The sequence below is a fragment of the Rattus norvegicus genome, chromosome 20, assembly GCF_021556685.1.
Source record: "Rattus norvegicus strain SHRSP/BbbUtx chromosome 20, alternate assembly SHRSP_T2T, whole genome shotgun sequence".
Lineage (NCBI taxonomy): Eukaryota > Metazoa > Chordata > Mammalia > Rodentia > Muridae > Rattus > Rattus norvegicus.
The window spans coordinates 46,349,722-46,364,475 of NC_141553.1; the positions used below are offsets into that span (position 1 = coordinate 46,349,722).

The window sequence follows — 14,754 nt, forward strand, 5'->3', positions numbered from 1 at the left end:
GCCCTTCTACACCTTCCTTCAGGAGTGAAGATTCTGCTCAGGGAAAACATGGCCTAGTCTAGGTCTGGAGATGACTCTAAATCACTGCTGTGGGTCCATTGTAATCTTGGTCCAAAAATTCTCAGGCACATAATCTTTCTGTCTCCCTGCTAACCCCTGAGGTAGCACAGCTTAAGGCTGTGTATATTCTTCCTTAGGATAAACAAAATACCACAGGTTGTTACTCTGGGGACTGGCTTTCCTCAAGCCCTGAGCTTCCTTCCTTCCCAGAAACCTCTTGTAGGCATTCAGCAGCAGTGGATTCCAGAGAAGAGCGGAAGATTGGCAGAGTAGGGGTGCTACCGGATAAAGAGGTGGCTTAATGCTGCTTCGTACTTTGGGATATCTTTTGGTTGGTTTGTTTTTCAACACAGGGTTTCTCTGTGTAGCCCTGGCTGTCCTGGAATTCACTCTGTAGACCAGGCTGGTCTCAAACTCACAGAGGTCCTGTGACTTTGCTCCCAAAGCATTGGAATTAAAGGTGTGTGCTACCACTGCCTGGCTGTTTAATAGTTTTTATTCGAAGTTTGTTTTTTTTTTTTCCTGTAACACACTAAAAAACAATTTTTTTAAAAACTTTGAAAAAGATGCCTCAATTTATGTAATCCAACTTCACGACTCCCTAGATTAACATTTCACTCGCTCATTTCCAGAATAAGACGGTGCTAGGGCAACTGTGACCTAAAAGCCAAACCATGAGACATGAGGTAGCACATAAGAGCTTACTTTTTCTCTTCTCCAAATATAAACATACGGGTTCTGACTGCCCCTGGAGAATAGCCACGGTTTTTAACCTCTAAAAGCCTCTAATCAGGGCAGTTCGGGGTAGGGGGATTTAAATGTACCCTTCACTCTGTAGAAGAGTGTGTTTGTGACCAGCTATGTGTTACATCTAACACACTGGGATCCTCTTAGTGAACTGAAACAAAGAGTCACTTAAGGAGAGTTTAATTAAAACAGAAACAGCAACAGCAACAGAATAAAGGTTTGGGTAGGTTTTTCGGAAGTCCTTAGGGAAGACTGTCTTGTCCTGCCACCAGCAGGACACTGTTACCAAAGGGACAGGGAGGTGGTGCCTGAAACCTGAAGACGGTGGCTGTGTAAGTCAGCCAAAGGCTGGAGAGCCAAGAACACAGTTGGTTTCATTGTGGATCCTCTCTCCTTGGCTGGAGATGGCCGTCCTCTCCCGGTCTTCACATGGTCCCTCCCCTGTGTGCGCACAGAGCTAGCTGTTCATTGATTCTCTCTTCTTCCAATGAACACCCATCCTATGGGAGCGGGGCTCACCTAGCACCTCACTTTACCTGAATTATCATGAGAGGCCCTATCCCAAATCCAGTCACATTATGAGGTAATGGCAAAGTTTCAATAGATTAATTTTCATTTTATTTTTTGAGACAGGATCTCACTTTCTTGCCTAAACTGACAATCCCCCTATGTCAGCCTCCCAAGTGGAGGCAGTACACGTGCAAGCCGTCACCTCCAGCTAACATGCGTTTGAGGGGCACAATAGCTCACAGCACAGCAGCAGTGTGGGAAACTTGTCATAGACAGGTCCAGATTTCTGATGGAAATCTAGAGAAGCAGACACCTCCCCCGATGTCTGTATCTGGAGCACAAGAACAACTTCCTGAATAATAATGACCGATTATGGTGTGTTAGTGTCATTTATGGCATTATGCTATTTGTCTCTTTTGTATTGCCACTAAATTCTCATCACTGCAGTCATGAGGGTGGAGAGCAGCACAGCCAGGAGTAGAACCCAAGCCGCCCATTGAGATCTGAGGCGCTGACACATCACTGATTAGTGCAGTCTTTGACCAGCACATACCTTATCATAGTCTCTTTCTGTAGGGAGTTTAGAAGCCAGTGAGGAGGAGGAGGAGGTCATAAATGAGACATTGAGTTAAGGAAGGAATTCGATAATGGAGTGTTTGCTATGAGTGGCCATAATGTGTGAGGGTTAGGGGATGGTGGGGGGGGGGGGTCAGTGTGACTTACAGAGTACAAGGGCTTATGCTGTGCTACAAGGGAACTAATGTGGGGGGAAGATAGTAGCTGCCTCAGGATGCTTGATGAAGACCAGAGTCTTGGTTGGGTCTATTCTAAACAGCAGGATAATGCTAGGGTGATTAATATGTGTACGCTGAGTCTAATCAAATAATGCTTCCCCAAAGACCTTCTGAACTCATCTACTCTAGTACATAATATATTCCCTCTTCTTCCAACCAGGAGTGCCTTGTAAATATCACACACACATACACACACACACACACACACACACACACACACACACTACACTACACACATGCAGACACACAGACACACATGCACACATGCAGACACACAGACACACATGCACACGTAGAGATACATACACTACACACATGCATGCACACACACTACACACATGCTCACACACTACACACATGCTCACACGCTACACACATGCATACACACAGATACACATACACACACACTACACACATCCTCACATACTACACACATGCATACACATACAGATACACATACACACACATTCTACACACATGCAGACACACACAGACACACTCTAAACACACACTACACATATGTAGACACACAGACACACATGCACACGTAGAGATACATACAGCACACACATGCATACACACACTGCACACATGCTCACACGCTGCACACATGCTCACACGCTACACACATGCTCACATACTACACACACGCATACACACACAGACATATGTTCTCCTCTCTCTCTCTCTCTCTCTCTCTCTCTTCCAGGAGAGAAGACTACTGAGTCTTATCAAAGCCCCAGAGTTCTCCACTCTCATCCTTAACCCTGCCCCACCAGCTCAGTGATTGTTTTTGTGACTATTCCTTGGATTTTGCCCAACTTTCATGCAATCCTGTTAAGATGTATAATTGAAGTCGGACATAACCGTTCTCATCCCCCAACACCACAGTTGTGTTGTGTCTCAGCGTTTGTGCACTACATGTACACGAAGGTTTCAGAATCTGCCTTTTCATGTTTCCTGTTGCAGACACATAAATGTACTATTTTTGTCTTTGCGGACATATCCGATTTAGTGACATACTGCGTCTTTCCGATTTCTGAACATGTAGTTAGTGTGTAACTGCAGACACATTTTGAAGTGAACTGCTATATTCTAGCTATGAATATTATATACTCAAATACCTATGAATGTTGAAAATGGCATCTTTCACGAGCCTCTTGCTTCTTTGTTTGGACTCACAAGTTCCTCCTTGCACTAGTTTTAGGGCTGCAAATGTACATAGCATCCTGTGTTTTCTTGAGGTCTGCACTCAGAGAAAGGTCTTGTTAAGAGCCCTTCTACATATTTTCTTTTTGTAGATTGACATATTTGAGGACAGAATCCGGGGTATTGATATCATTAAATGGATGGAGCGCTACCTTCGAGATGTAAGTATATTCCAAAATTCCGAGGATGTGTGCTGGTGAGAAAAACAATTAGGCTGTGAAGCTATTTCGCAGAAGAAAAACTGATGCTTTCCCAGAGTCTGAGCCTGAGGAAGCCTGGACAAAGCCACTCTTGTTGTTGGAAGCTATGCAAAGACTTGGAAAGGCAGGATGGGGTCACCCTCCTGGACACGAGGAGGCAGGAAGTAACGGTCAAACCAGACACAGGTGGTTGATAAAAATCAGCACAAACAATTTCTAGACCAGACTAGGAAAGGAGGAAATGATGTTGGGGGAGCAGAACCCAGTTGAATTGAGGCCTTTCTAAGCGTTTTGTAGGACTGGGCTGGAGCTTTTAAAGCTAAGCAGCGTGCCACCCCAGGGCACCCACTTGCAGCCCTGTGATTCGTTTTCCACAGACAGAATCTATACAAGCCACTGGGACACTCTGTGCTTTAACAAGATAGAAATTGATTGCTGCCAGCACGTCCATGTCTGGGTACTTCTTTGGGCAGGAGTGGGTGGGGTGGGAGTCTCAGCGGGCTGGGCTTTGCTGCTTTCCTTTTGTCTGCAGCCTGGTGTTTGCTTTGTGCTGAAGGGTCTGCTCCTACTGACTGTGCTAATGTGCACAGGAGAAGCCGGGCAGTGGAGGCGCACGGTGACTGACAGCTCACATCAGGCTGCAGGGAGGAAGGGCACTTTTTTCCGTGCAGTGGTGATGCTTCTCTGCCTCCGTGCAGAGTGGTGATTTCGGATTTCATCAGATGTTTATTAGAGAAGGTTGTGGAGGACGGGGAGAATTCCTCTCAGAGCCGTTTGCTCTGTGTGTTTTTAGGGCGCTGGGCACAGAGACAGTGGGGAGGGGGAGAGGTGACAGCAGGCCTGAGTGGGGGCTGGTGCCTTTTGCTTTCATAGAGAGAGGGACTAGTCCTGTGCCCACCAGCAGGTCAGGGACCGCGTATGGTCCTGCTGGCCAGTTTCCAGCTGGCGTTCACCAAATGAACCACACTTCCCCTTCCGTAAACACGCTTTTCTCCTTCTCATTACAGAAGACAGTGATGATAATCGTAGCAATCAGCCCCAAATACAAACAGGATGTGGAAGGCACTGGGTCGCAGCTGGACGAGGATGAGCATGGCTTACATACTAAGTACATTCATCGGATGGTGAGTGAGAGACCACCAGGCCTGGCTCTTCCTCTGGAACAGGCACCCTCTCTAGCGGGGCTGCTTCTTCATTCAGGGTGAGCGGATGTCGGGGGAGACTCTCAGAGCTGCCGTGCCAGGAGAAGCTATTTCAGCGATGGCTCTGTATACTCTGAACTTTGAGACCCATGGAGAATCACCACTCCTCCACCCAGTACTCAAACGGGCCCTGTCAGTAACTAAGAGATGTTAATCAAGGTTCTAAAAAGTAGGGCTTTGCTCGCTTAGAGAGTGAGCGACGGGGTGAGTGGAGTACTATAGCTGTTACCTTCTGTTCCTTGCTCTTCCAGAGAGGCGAGGTGCAATGTGGGAAGGACAATTCTGTCATGCCAGAAAAGCATGTGTCATGTATGTTAGCTTCCTAAACACAGGCTAGATGACCATGGCCCAGGTACTTAATCTTACCCTTCTGTGACCCTGTTCACAAAATGGATCATATATATGGTGTATAATACACACACATACACACACATACACACACACATATACACACACACTCACACACACAGATACACACTCACACACAGACACACACAGTCACACACTCACACATACACACACATATACACTCACACACACATACACACATACACACATGTACACACACGTATACACACATACACACACACTCACAGACACACACAGACACTCACACACATACACACAGACACACACACATATACACACACGCACAGACACACACAGACACACATACAGACACATACATATACACACACATACACACACATACACACACACACACTCACACACACATACACAAACAACTCACGCACACACATACACACACATACACACATACACACATGTACACACACATATACACACATATACATACACACACACACTCACACACACCCACACAGTGCTATGAACATAAGTGAACTAATAGTCCAGGCACTCGGCACACAGAAAATACTTAACCAGAGAGACTGTTGTTCGTTTGTGATAGGCAGGGAACATTCTACTGCCAAACCTGTGCCGTGGGGCCTGCTTAACTCAAACCATGGGAGAATTTGGAAGTTCCTCAGCGGCTCAGGGAAAATATGACTCAGCTTCAGACTTAGCTGCTTTATGGCCTACTGGTCATCTTGTCCTTTGTAGGTTAAGAGATACTTTGGAGACCATTTCTGTTTTAACTAGGAAGCCAGACTAGACCTGTGGCTTTCAAACTGTCTGTGGAATCTATATACCTGAGGGCAGGAGTGGCCCCGACCCTCTCAAAGTAGAGCTGGTTTCTCTGGCCTGTTTGCTCACCAAAGACTCTGACATCTGAGAAGGAGTAGGGAAATCACTGGACTTGAACACAAGCCGGACTTCAGTTCTTGGCTTGAGTGAGGATGAGGCATGATGTCTCTCTCACTGCAAGGACTATGTGGGCAGCACAGGGCAGGAAGCAGTCAGAAAGCCTCAGGCCACCTTTCTCCCAGAGAGCAAAGCCGGATGCTGTCCATCCTGTGAGTAGAGGGTCAAAGCAGAATGTAAGCAGCTCTCACCACCTGAGTCTTTAAGATCTCTGTCACCTCTTCCACCATGCATGGGCCACTTGTTTGAGTTACAACATAAAGTGGTAAGGTTAAGGGTCTGACCCAGGGTCAGGGGCTAAGCCTGCCTCCTGTCCAGTCTTACCCAGTGCCAGCCTGTGGAGTCTGAGAAACAGCATTCCTAGAAATAAACTGATCCATGAAGGTCGTGGCTAACTGGATGTTTCTGTCCTCTAGCTGTCTGTATCGTGTCTGCACATTCCCAGAACACCGACGTTCTGTCTACATCTTAAGAACTTGCCAGTCTCGGGAACCAGCAGCTGGTGCTTGGGAAGGACGCCAGGTCCCTACCAGTTCCTGGACAAACCTGTTTAGTTGTGCTGGTATATGGAGAAGCCAACCAGAACTACACACAGTTAACACAATGACTGTGCCAGCTATAGCCATGTGGTCTCCAAATTTGGCTCCTTGATGTCTTTGGCTTTTCCTCATCACAGGAGGGACTGGATGTGCCATCAGTATCTTCCTATTCCCAGGCTGACTTCCTGGCCTCCTCCACACACCAATGAGTGATTACTACACAAATCCAATGATGTCTTTAGAAAGCCAGTATCTGAAAGAAAGTAGGGGAGACAATAAAAACATACTGCTAAGGGCTAGTCCTTGACAGAGTGGGGGCCATTGAACAAACCAAGTGGGCCACCCTGCCCTTGAAGCTGAGTGAAGCCCGCCTCTCTGCTTTAACTCAGCAGATCCCCACGCCCCTGCCTGCAGGTGCTTACTTTGTGATGGCATGGCTGCTACTTGAGTTGCATATATGGCGTACGCTTTTGCTGTTGTCTTCTGTTTGGAAGGGAGCTGGCCCTGAGAAGACCCTGGTGGCGGATCTGCATTGTGTGAATCTGTGAGAGTGGGGTTGTTGGGCCTCCACATTCACTTCTGGTTTTTGTTTTCATGCACGACAAAAGGTTCTGTTCTAAAAGTCAGTAGGAGGATGAGATTGCTCCTGGTACAGAATTCTTTGTTCTCAACCTTGGCATCAGATGGCTGAAAACTCTGCTGGCCTTGGGATCTGGAAAACTTTAGCTCTCTCAGTATTGAAAGTTCTGATTTTGTTAGAGTTCTTATAGGTAAATCCTCTCGGGTGAGCAGAGTTCGAAGCCTGATTGATCTGGTGAGGGAACCACAGGCCTAACAGAGTAAGCTCCTCACGGCTGACCTCCAGTCCTCTCTGTCAAGCCCATCTGTGCCCCAGAAGTGGATAGCAAGGTGACTGCAGTCAGACTAACACACATCCTCATCTCCAGGCTCTCACACCCTCTGCACTCCCCTTCCCCCGACTTTTGTCTACCCATCCAGAACTTTCTTCATGCCCATGGGTCCCTCTCCTGTTACTGTCCTCCAGTCTCCCTGAAGCAGAAGAGATAGCCCCTATCTTGAGTATCACACTCTTCGTGCTGTCCTCTGGGTTAGCAATTCTCCTTCCTGCCTGCTCACTACATCCACAGCTTTGGGAGGACTGTCCAAATCGTATCAGTGCCCTGCTAAACAAACAAAAAATCTTAGGCTTTAGCCTTTACGAGTTTCCATATTATGAGTGCTCTCATACCTGGCCATTGAAAGCAAATAATATAAAGTCATAAACTAAAGAATTGGCAGAGAGACCTATAGCTTGATCTTATGAACTGAGGAGACCCAGCCCCAAACCCAGATCAGCACTCAAGAGGCTGACAATGGAGGGCTGCTGTCAGTTCAAACCCAACCTGGGCTATGCAGTGAATTCCAGGCTAGTCTAGGCTACACATGAGATCCTGACTCAAAACAAACTATATATATTCTGTGTGTGTGCACACACATATATACATGCAAATGCATTTGTCACTAAACAGAGTAGAGATTAGAGAAGAACTTGCATGAGTCAGTTCTCTCTTTCTACCATGTGGGCTCCAAGGAGAGAACTTAGGTGGTCAGGCATGGCAGCAAGCAATTGTACCTGCTATGCCAGCTTTCTGGTCTCCAGAAAGTGACTTTTAATAGGTCTTCAGTAAGTGCCCATATTACTCAGGGTTTTGTAGAAGGATAAAACTCTCACCATACATACATGCATGCATACATACACACACATATACATGCATGCATGAATGCAAACATACATACATATGTACATACATGTACATCTCCACATATATTTGGAGAGAGTATGTGTGAGAGAAAGGGAGTTTATTAGAATGGCTTAAAGGCTTACATAAAGGCCAACAGTGGCTGTCTACCAATGCAAGGTTATTCAGTCCACGAAGCCAGATTTCTCCTCTGGTCTTCAGTGTGTACTGGACTCCTGAAGAAGCCGGCTCTAATCTGGTGAAGGGATGGATGTGTCAGTGAGAGCGAGAGCAAGCAGGCTGAGAGATGCTTCCTTCTTCCCTCCACAAAGGCTTCCAGCCCGAGGTGTGGCCCACATTAGAGGTGGGTTTCCCATTTCAGAAAGATCCGGATTAGAAGTGGATCTTCCTCCTTTGAATGGTTGAATTGAGCAAAAACCCCTCTCTGGTGTGCCCACCCAGTTTTAGTTTTTAGTTAATTCTAGGTGTCGTCAGGTTGACAGCCAATGATGGCCATCGTAGTGGCCCATACAAGAAAAGTAGCACAGTGTGTCACGGAGAAAGCTTAAATTATAAGTAACATGGCTCTCAAGCAAACAGCCCAGAATAAAGTTGCCATGCGGACTGGTAGTGTTGCTGCCACATCAGCTCACCTTGATCCTGGATTAAGTCTTCCTATTTGTTTGGTTTTAGATGCAGATCGAGTTTATAAATCAGGGAAGCATGAATTTCAGGTTCATCCCTGTGCTCTTCCCAAATGCCAAGAAGGTAAGCAAACAGTCAGTCCTCAAGGATTCTCTCTGTTTTCAAATCTGGTTTGATGACTACCTGGGATTTTACGTTAAGAATCTTGTCAGCGCCTTGACAGCCCTCAGAGGTAACTGTTACCAGAAAGATGGACACGTTTTATGTCCCCTGGGCTCCGAGCGGTCTGAAGTGTTATGGGGTAGGACCATGGCTGTCCTGGTTTCTCTGTGTACACGAAGGAATGGTTTGTGCACAGTTACTTTTCTGTCGCTGTGCTAGAACACCACGGGCAAGACGGCGAGGCAGGGGGAGGGCTCATTTGGGGCTTGTGATTGCAGAGGGAGAAGGTGCATCTCCATTGTGCCAGGGAAGTGTGGCAGCAGGCAACTGTGGCATCCAGAGCTGGAAACTGAGCTGAGGGCTCACATCCAGATGACAAACAGAAAGCAGACAGGGTGTGGCTTCTGAAACCCCAAAGCCTGCTTCAAGTAACGTATTTCCTTCAGCAGGCCCATACCTCCTAGGCCTCTCTAAACACCAACTGGGATCACCCACTGGGGACCAAATATGAAAATGCCCAAGAACATGAGGGTGTTTATCCTCTAAAGCTTCTTATCCCACATTAGAGCCAAAGCATGGACACTTTGCTTTCTGCTCCACATAAATACTTTGCTGCACACAGTTCAACCCTCGCACCCGTGGAGTGCGGGCACTGAATCCGCACAGCTCTCTAGGTGAACCTTGCTGGGGTTCGCATGAGGGTTCTCGACATATTCCCAGCTCTAGACAGCTCTAGAGAATACAAGCCAAGCCATCAGAGAACATTCCAGGCCTGGCCGAGGGAAGACAGACGCTAAGGAAACAGCCTGAGACTCAGACCAGAGCACTCAGCTTGGGTGCAGCCTCATTCTGGAGGACTCCTAGATATTAGGACTGCACTGGAACCTCTGCTCCGCACAAGAGATCTGTTGTGGTGGCTTGAGCATGCTTGGCTCATGGGAGTGACAATATTAGGTGTGGCCTCGTTGGAGTGGGTGTGGCCTTGTGGGAGAAAGCGTGTCACTGTGGGGATGGGCTTTTGAGACCCTCCTCCTGGCTGCCTGCAAGAGTCTCTCCTGGATGCTTTCAAATCAGGGTGCGGAACTCTCAGCGCCTTCTCCAGCACCATGTCTGCCTGCAGGCTGCCATACTTCCTGCTGTGGTGATCTGGACTGAGCCTGTGAAACCGCGAGCCAGCCCCCATTAGATGTTTGTCTTTATGAGTTGCTTTGGTCATGGTGTCTTCACAGTAACGGAACCCCTAACTAAGACACAGTCTGTGTGGACAGGACACATAAGGTTGGACAATGCACAGGGCACATGAAGGGACCCCTCATCCTTGCTGGCCCTAGCTCATCCAGGGGCTAAATGCAGTTATTGACTGGCAAATCCCACCCCCAGCCGGTCTCCCCCTCCTCTGGACTCTATTCTAGCCACCTTCTGCTTCGACATCAAAGAACTCCAACTCTATCTCTCTAGTTTTAAAATTCTGTGACACTTCCCGCTGACTTCCTTAGCTCGACACATGCGGCTCTTTGGAACAGCACTGTGTCCACTTTCTCCTTCTCCCGTCGTATCACCTGGGGCCCTAAGCTTTGGTCATAACGGGGCCATGTCAGCAAACCTCACTCATGTTCTCTGTCTAGGGTCTTTGCCCCTTACTCCCTCTCCTTAAAATGCCCTTTCCCAACCTGCTAGCCTGGTGAACTCTTGCTAATCCTTGAACCCTTGCAACCTCTCCAGCTGTGGGGTTTTCTTTCCCCTCAGGCCTATGTAAAGCATTGTGACTTTCCTGAGAGCTTTGGTTAATTACAGTACGTGATTCAGTGGTACATGTTAGGGGCACTGGGACTAATTGGTTAGAGTCATTGGCTCATGCATATGTCTGTGTGTTTGTGTGTTTGTGTGTGTGTGTGTATGCATGGAATGCATACATAATGCAATATATATGTATATATGTATATATATACATATATATATATATATATTTGCTATTGTTTTAAAATTCCACTTGACAGTCAGTCTCCTTATGGCCAGAGCTTGGGACATGCTGGCTATTTGCTATACGATGACCTAGAAAACAGTTTATGCTGATTTTGCCTCTGTGTGAGATCTTGACTCCTCAAGACAGTTGTGACCTTTGAATTGCTTATCTTCTGCACTCAACATGAGTGCTGGCTCTGAACTCAGGCTACCATCCTCAAGGCAGCTCATCTCAAAATGCAAACCAAAGGCCTTACAGTGCTCTCCAGGCCTCGTGTGATGCAGCCCCTAGAATTCTGGCCCTCTTCATCTGCCTACTCTGTTCTGGCCACTGTGATGTTCTTGCTTTTGAACACATGTCCATCTTCCATCACTGTGTGGCTTTTCTGAAGCACCTTCCTAGGCACTGCAAACTCCTCTGACGGCGCATTTCACATTTCATTTCTGTGTCGATGCTGAGCTGGTCGTGGTCTCTCCTCATCAGAATGTGTGCTCCACATGGACAGACGGTCCTGAGGGCTGTCCTAGGGGTGATGGAAATTAGCCTGTGGAACACCAGCCTCACAGCTCTGAGCTCCCTTCTGCTCCTTCCTCTTCAGGCCAGAGCTGAGGTCGGAGTGAAAGAATCACGAATTAGATTAAGCCCAGAGCGCTGGCATCCTTCCCCCAAAGCCACAGGGGAATTCACATCATTCAGTGTGACCTCAGTCCTACCCCTTTCATGTGAGGTGGTGAAAAGCACATTGACATGCAAAGGGCAGGTAGCCCAGGAGACTGACAGAAAATGCTGCACACATGTGGTTTCCATAATGAGATGCACAGCCTGCACCCGAAGCCAAAAGAGCTTCGCTCGCACGCTCCGAAAGCAAAACAGCAGCTCCCAAGACAGCTCAGTGGCGGGAACACCTATGGAGGGCGAACCGGAGCTGTTGGGAACTGAGGCCCGGACCTCGAATCCGGGCTCCTCTCCGTCCCGTGACCTTTGTTCCTGCCCTCTCTTCCACAGGAGCACGTGCCGACCTGGCTGCAGAACACTCACGTGTACAGCTGGCCCAAGAATAAGAAAAACATTCTTCTGCGGCTGCTCCGAGAGGAGGAGTACGTAGCTCCTCCCCGAGGCCCTCTGCCCACCCTTCAGGTGGTACCTTTGTGATGCCAGCCTGTTCTCACAGCATTCGTCCAGCCAAGCTGGTTGGTGGCACTCAGGCCTGGAACACCTGTTCTACAGAGTTCCCGGCCTCCTGAGTCTGAGGTGTCCTCGCCCGGCCTCCAGTGCTTCTGGGAGTGGATGTTGCAGGTGATGGCTGCCCGGACCTATGGCCACAAAAACTCTCATCACTTCAGCTACTCTTATGAGTTGGCCGGATGCTTTGTGTCCTTAGACCAGTCTGAATCGTGCTCAATTAATAAAGTGATTATTCTTTGTAAGAATGTGTTTGTCTCAGTGGAGGTGGGATTATTAATTTATACTGGAACGGGCAGCTCCCGGACATCAACAAAGCTGCTCAGATATAGTATTAGGTAAATGTGACAGAGTTCTGTACTGAAGAATTAAAACTAGAAAGTGATGTGTCCTTTTAATGTGAAAGGCTTTCTCTTCGCGTTGAGGCTTTTAATGAAGCAATGCTAATTGTAAAGCTGTAATTGGGTGGGGAGTGTAGCTCAGTGGTAGAACATTTGCTTAGCACGTAGAAGTCCAGGATACAAGACTTCAAGAAGAGGAAAAGGTCTGGCCATTTATGTAAAAATATCTGAGTATATGCATGAAGTAACAGGGGCTGTGTCATCCAGGCCAGAGTTATGGTCTAGTTTTCTTTGTCCCACTCCTGAGTACCCCTGTGACTAAGCAAGTCTTCCTGCTTTTCTGGGACTTGGAAGACTTATAAAATCATATGGAGCAGGGTATTTCTAGTGAACCAGGAAGGTCTGGAATGTGGGCCTTAACCTCTAAATTCTCTTTAGAGAAGTAATGGGGTGTTTATTTTTTTAGAATCGCATCTCCCAGGGCATAAATGTAATTTTACTTTTTACTTCTGTTTTGTTCCGTTCTGTTTTTGTTTTTTTGGAGATGGAGTCTTACTATGAAGTTCTGGATGGCCCGGAATTCAATGCATAGAGTAAGATGGCCTTGAACCCATGGCGATCCTCCTGCCTTGCAGTGCCGGGATTGCAGGTGTATACCAGCAAACCAGTGTCTTGGTTACTATTTCATTACTGTGAGCAGACACCATGACCAAGGCTGTGTTTAAAAGGAAGCATTTAATGGGGGCTGGCTTACAGTTTCAGAGTCCACGGTTATCATGACCTGGAGCGTGGCAGCAGGTAGGCAGGCATGTGCTGGTGTAGTAGCTTCGAGCTTATATCTTATCCGAAAGATGGAGGCAGAGGGAGGAGGAGGGGACAGGGAGAGGAAGGGGGTACAGGGAGGGGAGGGGGGACAGCCTGGCATTGGCTTTTGAAACTTCAAAGCCCACCTGCAGTGACACACCTCCTCCAATAAGATCACACCTCCTCCTAATCCTTCCTGAGCAGTCCACCAGCTGAGAAACAAACGGTCCAAAAAATATATGAATTTGGAGTCATTATTGTTCAAACCACCACACCTGGATATATTCTAGTTTTTTGTTTTTTGTTTTTTGTTTTTCTTTTGCCGGAGCTGAGGACTGAACCCAGGGCCTTGCGCTTGCTAGGCAAGCGCTCTACCACTGAGCTAAATCCCCAACCACCATATATTCTCGTTCTTAAGTTTAAACTTAACCAGTTTTTAAAAAGCAAAAAACCAACTGATTCATACTGATTCACAATAGCAAAAAAATATACCTCAATGGTTTTAACGGACTTATTTGGAGAAGTCTTTCCGTGCAGCTCAGGCTGCCTATAACTGCTTAGCCCAGGCCGGCGTGTAATTTGTAATCCTGCTGCCTCTGCACCGGAGTGTTGGGTTTATAAGCGTGCACCAATGCATCTGACAAAACTTGCTCCTCCCCAGCCCCAGTACAGGAGACTGAATCTAGGGCCCTGGGTGCTCTAACACTGAGGCACACCTCCAGCCCTCTGTACACTGTCTCATGAGACATTTCCTTCTTTTAAAAATGTCCTGGGGTTGGGGATTTAGCTCAGTGGTAGAGCTCTTGCCTAGCAAGCGCAAGGCCCTGGGTTCGGTCCCCAGCTCCGAAAAAAAGAAAAGAAAAATAAATAAATAAATAAATAAATAAATAAATAAATAAATAAAATGTCCTAAATAGTACCTTCAAATCAATAATTTGGGCTTAGTCGATCTCCAAGAAACAGCACACAGACATTTAGAAAACGTGTGTGTGTGTGTGTGTGTGTGTGTGTGTGTGTGTGTGTGTGTGAGTGTGTGTGTGTGTGTGTGTGTGTGTGTGTGTGTGATCTAAATAAACTATTGCACAGGGAAAAAATGGCCTTACAGCCCAATAGGTCAATAAAAAGATACCTGCTTCCTTTCTCTGCCTAACTTAGTAAACGAGTTTCAACTTTGCTCTGAGGTAGTCATCCCTTAAATGTCACTGTAGAGAAAGACAAATACTTTCAACTACATTAAGAAAAGTTGCTAATGGGGTTGGGGATTTAGCTCAGTAGTAGAGCGCTTGCCTAGCAAGCGCAAGGCCCTGGGTTTGGTCCCCAGCTCCGAAAAAAAGAAAAAGAAAAAAAAAAAAAAAGAAAGAAAAGTTGCTAAT

At 47.1% G+C, this 14,754-nt stretch overlaps 1 protein-coding gene across 7 annotated transcripts in view; it reads left to right on the forward strand.

Moving 5' to 3' along the window:
* The window catches only part of Traf3ip2 (Traf3 interacting protein 2), a 43,067-nt gene extending 30,586 nt beyond the window's left edge, over nucleotides 1-12,481 (forward strand). For 3 of the 7 annotated variants that reach the window (XR_015644890.1, XM_087597865.1, NM_001044248.1), the window contains 4 exon segments: nucleotides 3,413-3,481; nucleotides 4,528-4,644; nucleotides 8,978-9,052; nucleotides 12,060-12,481. Coding sequence is in view for 3 of the 7 variants with exons in the window: in XM_087597865.1 (XP_087453991.1) it covers nucleotides 3,413-3,481; nucleotides 4,528-4,644; nucleotides 8,978-9,052; nucleotides 12,060-12,206 (408 nt within the window). In the remaining 4 variants the exon portion in view is untranslated. 7 annotated transcript variants of the gene reach the window in all.
* Nucleotides 12,482-14,754: the final 2,273 nt, after the last annotated feature.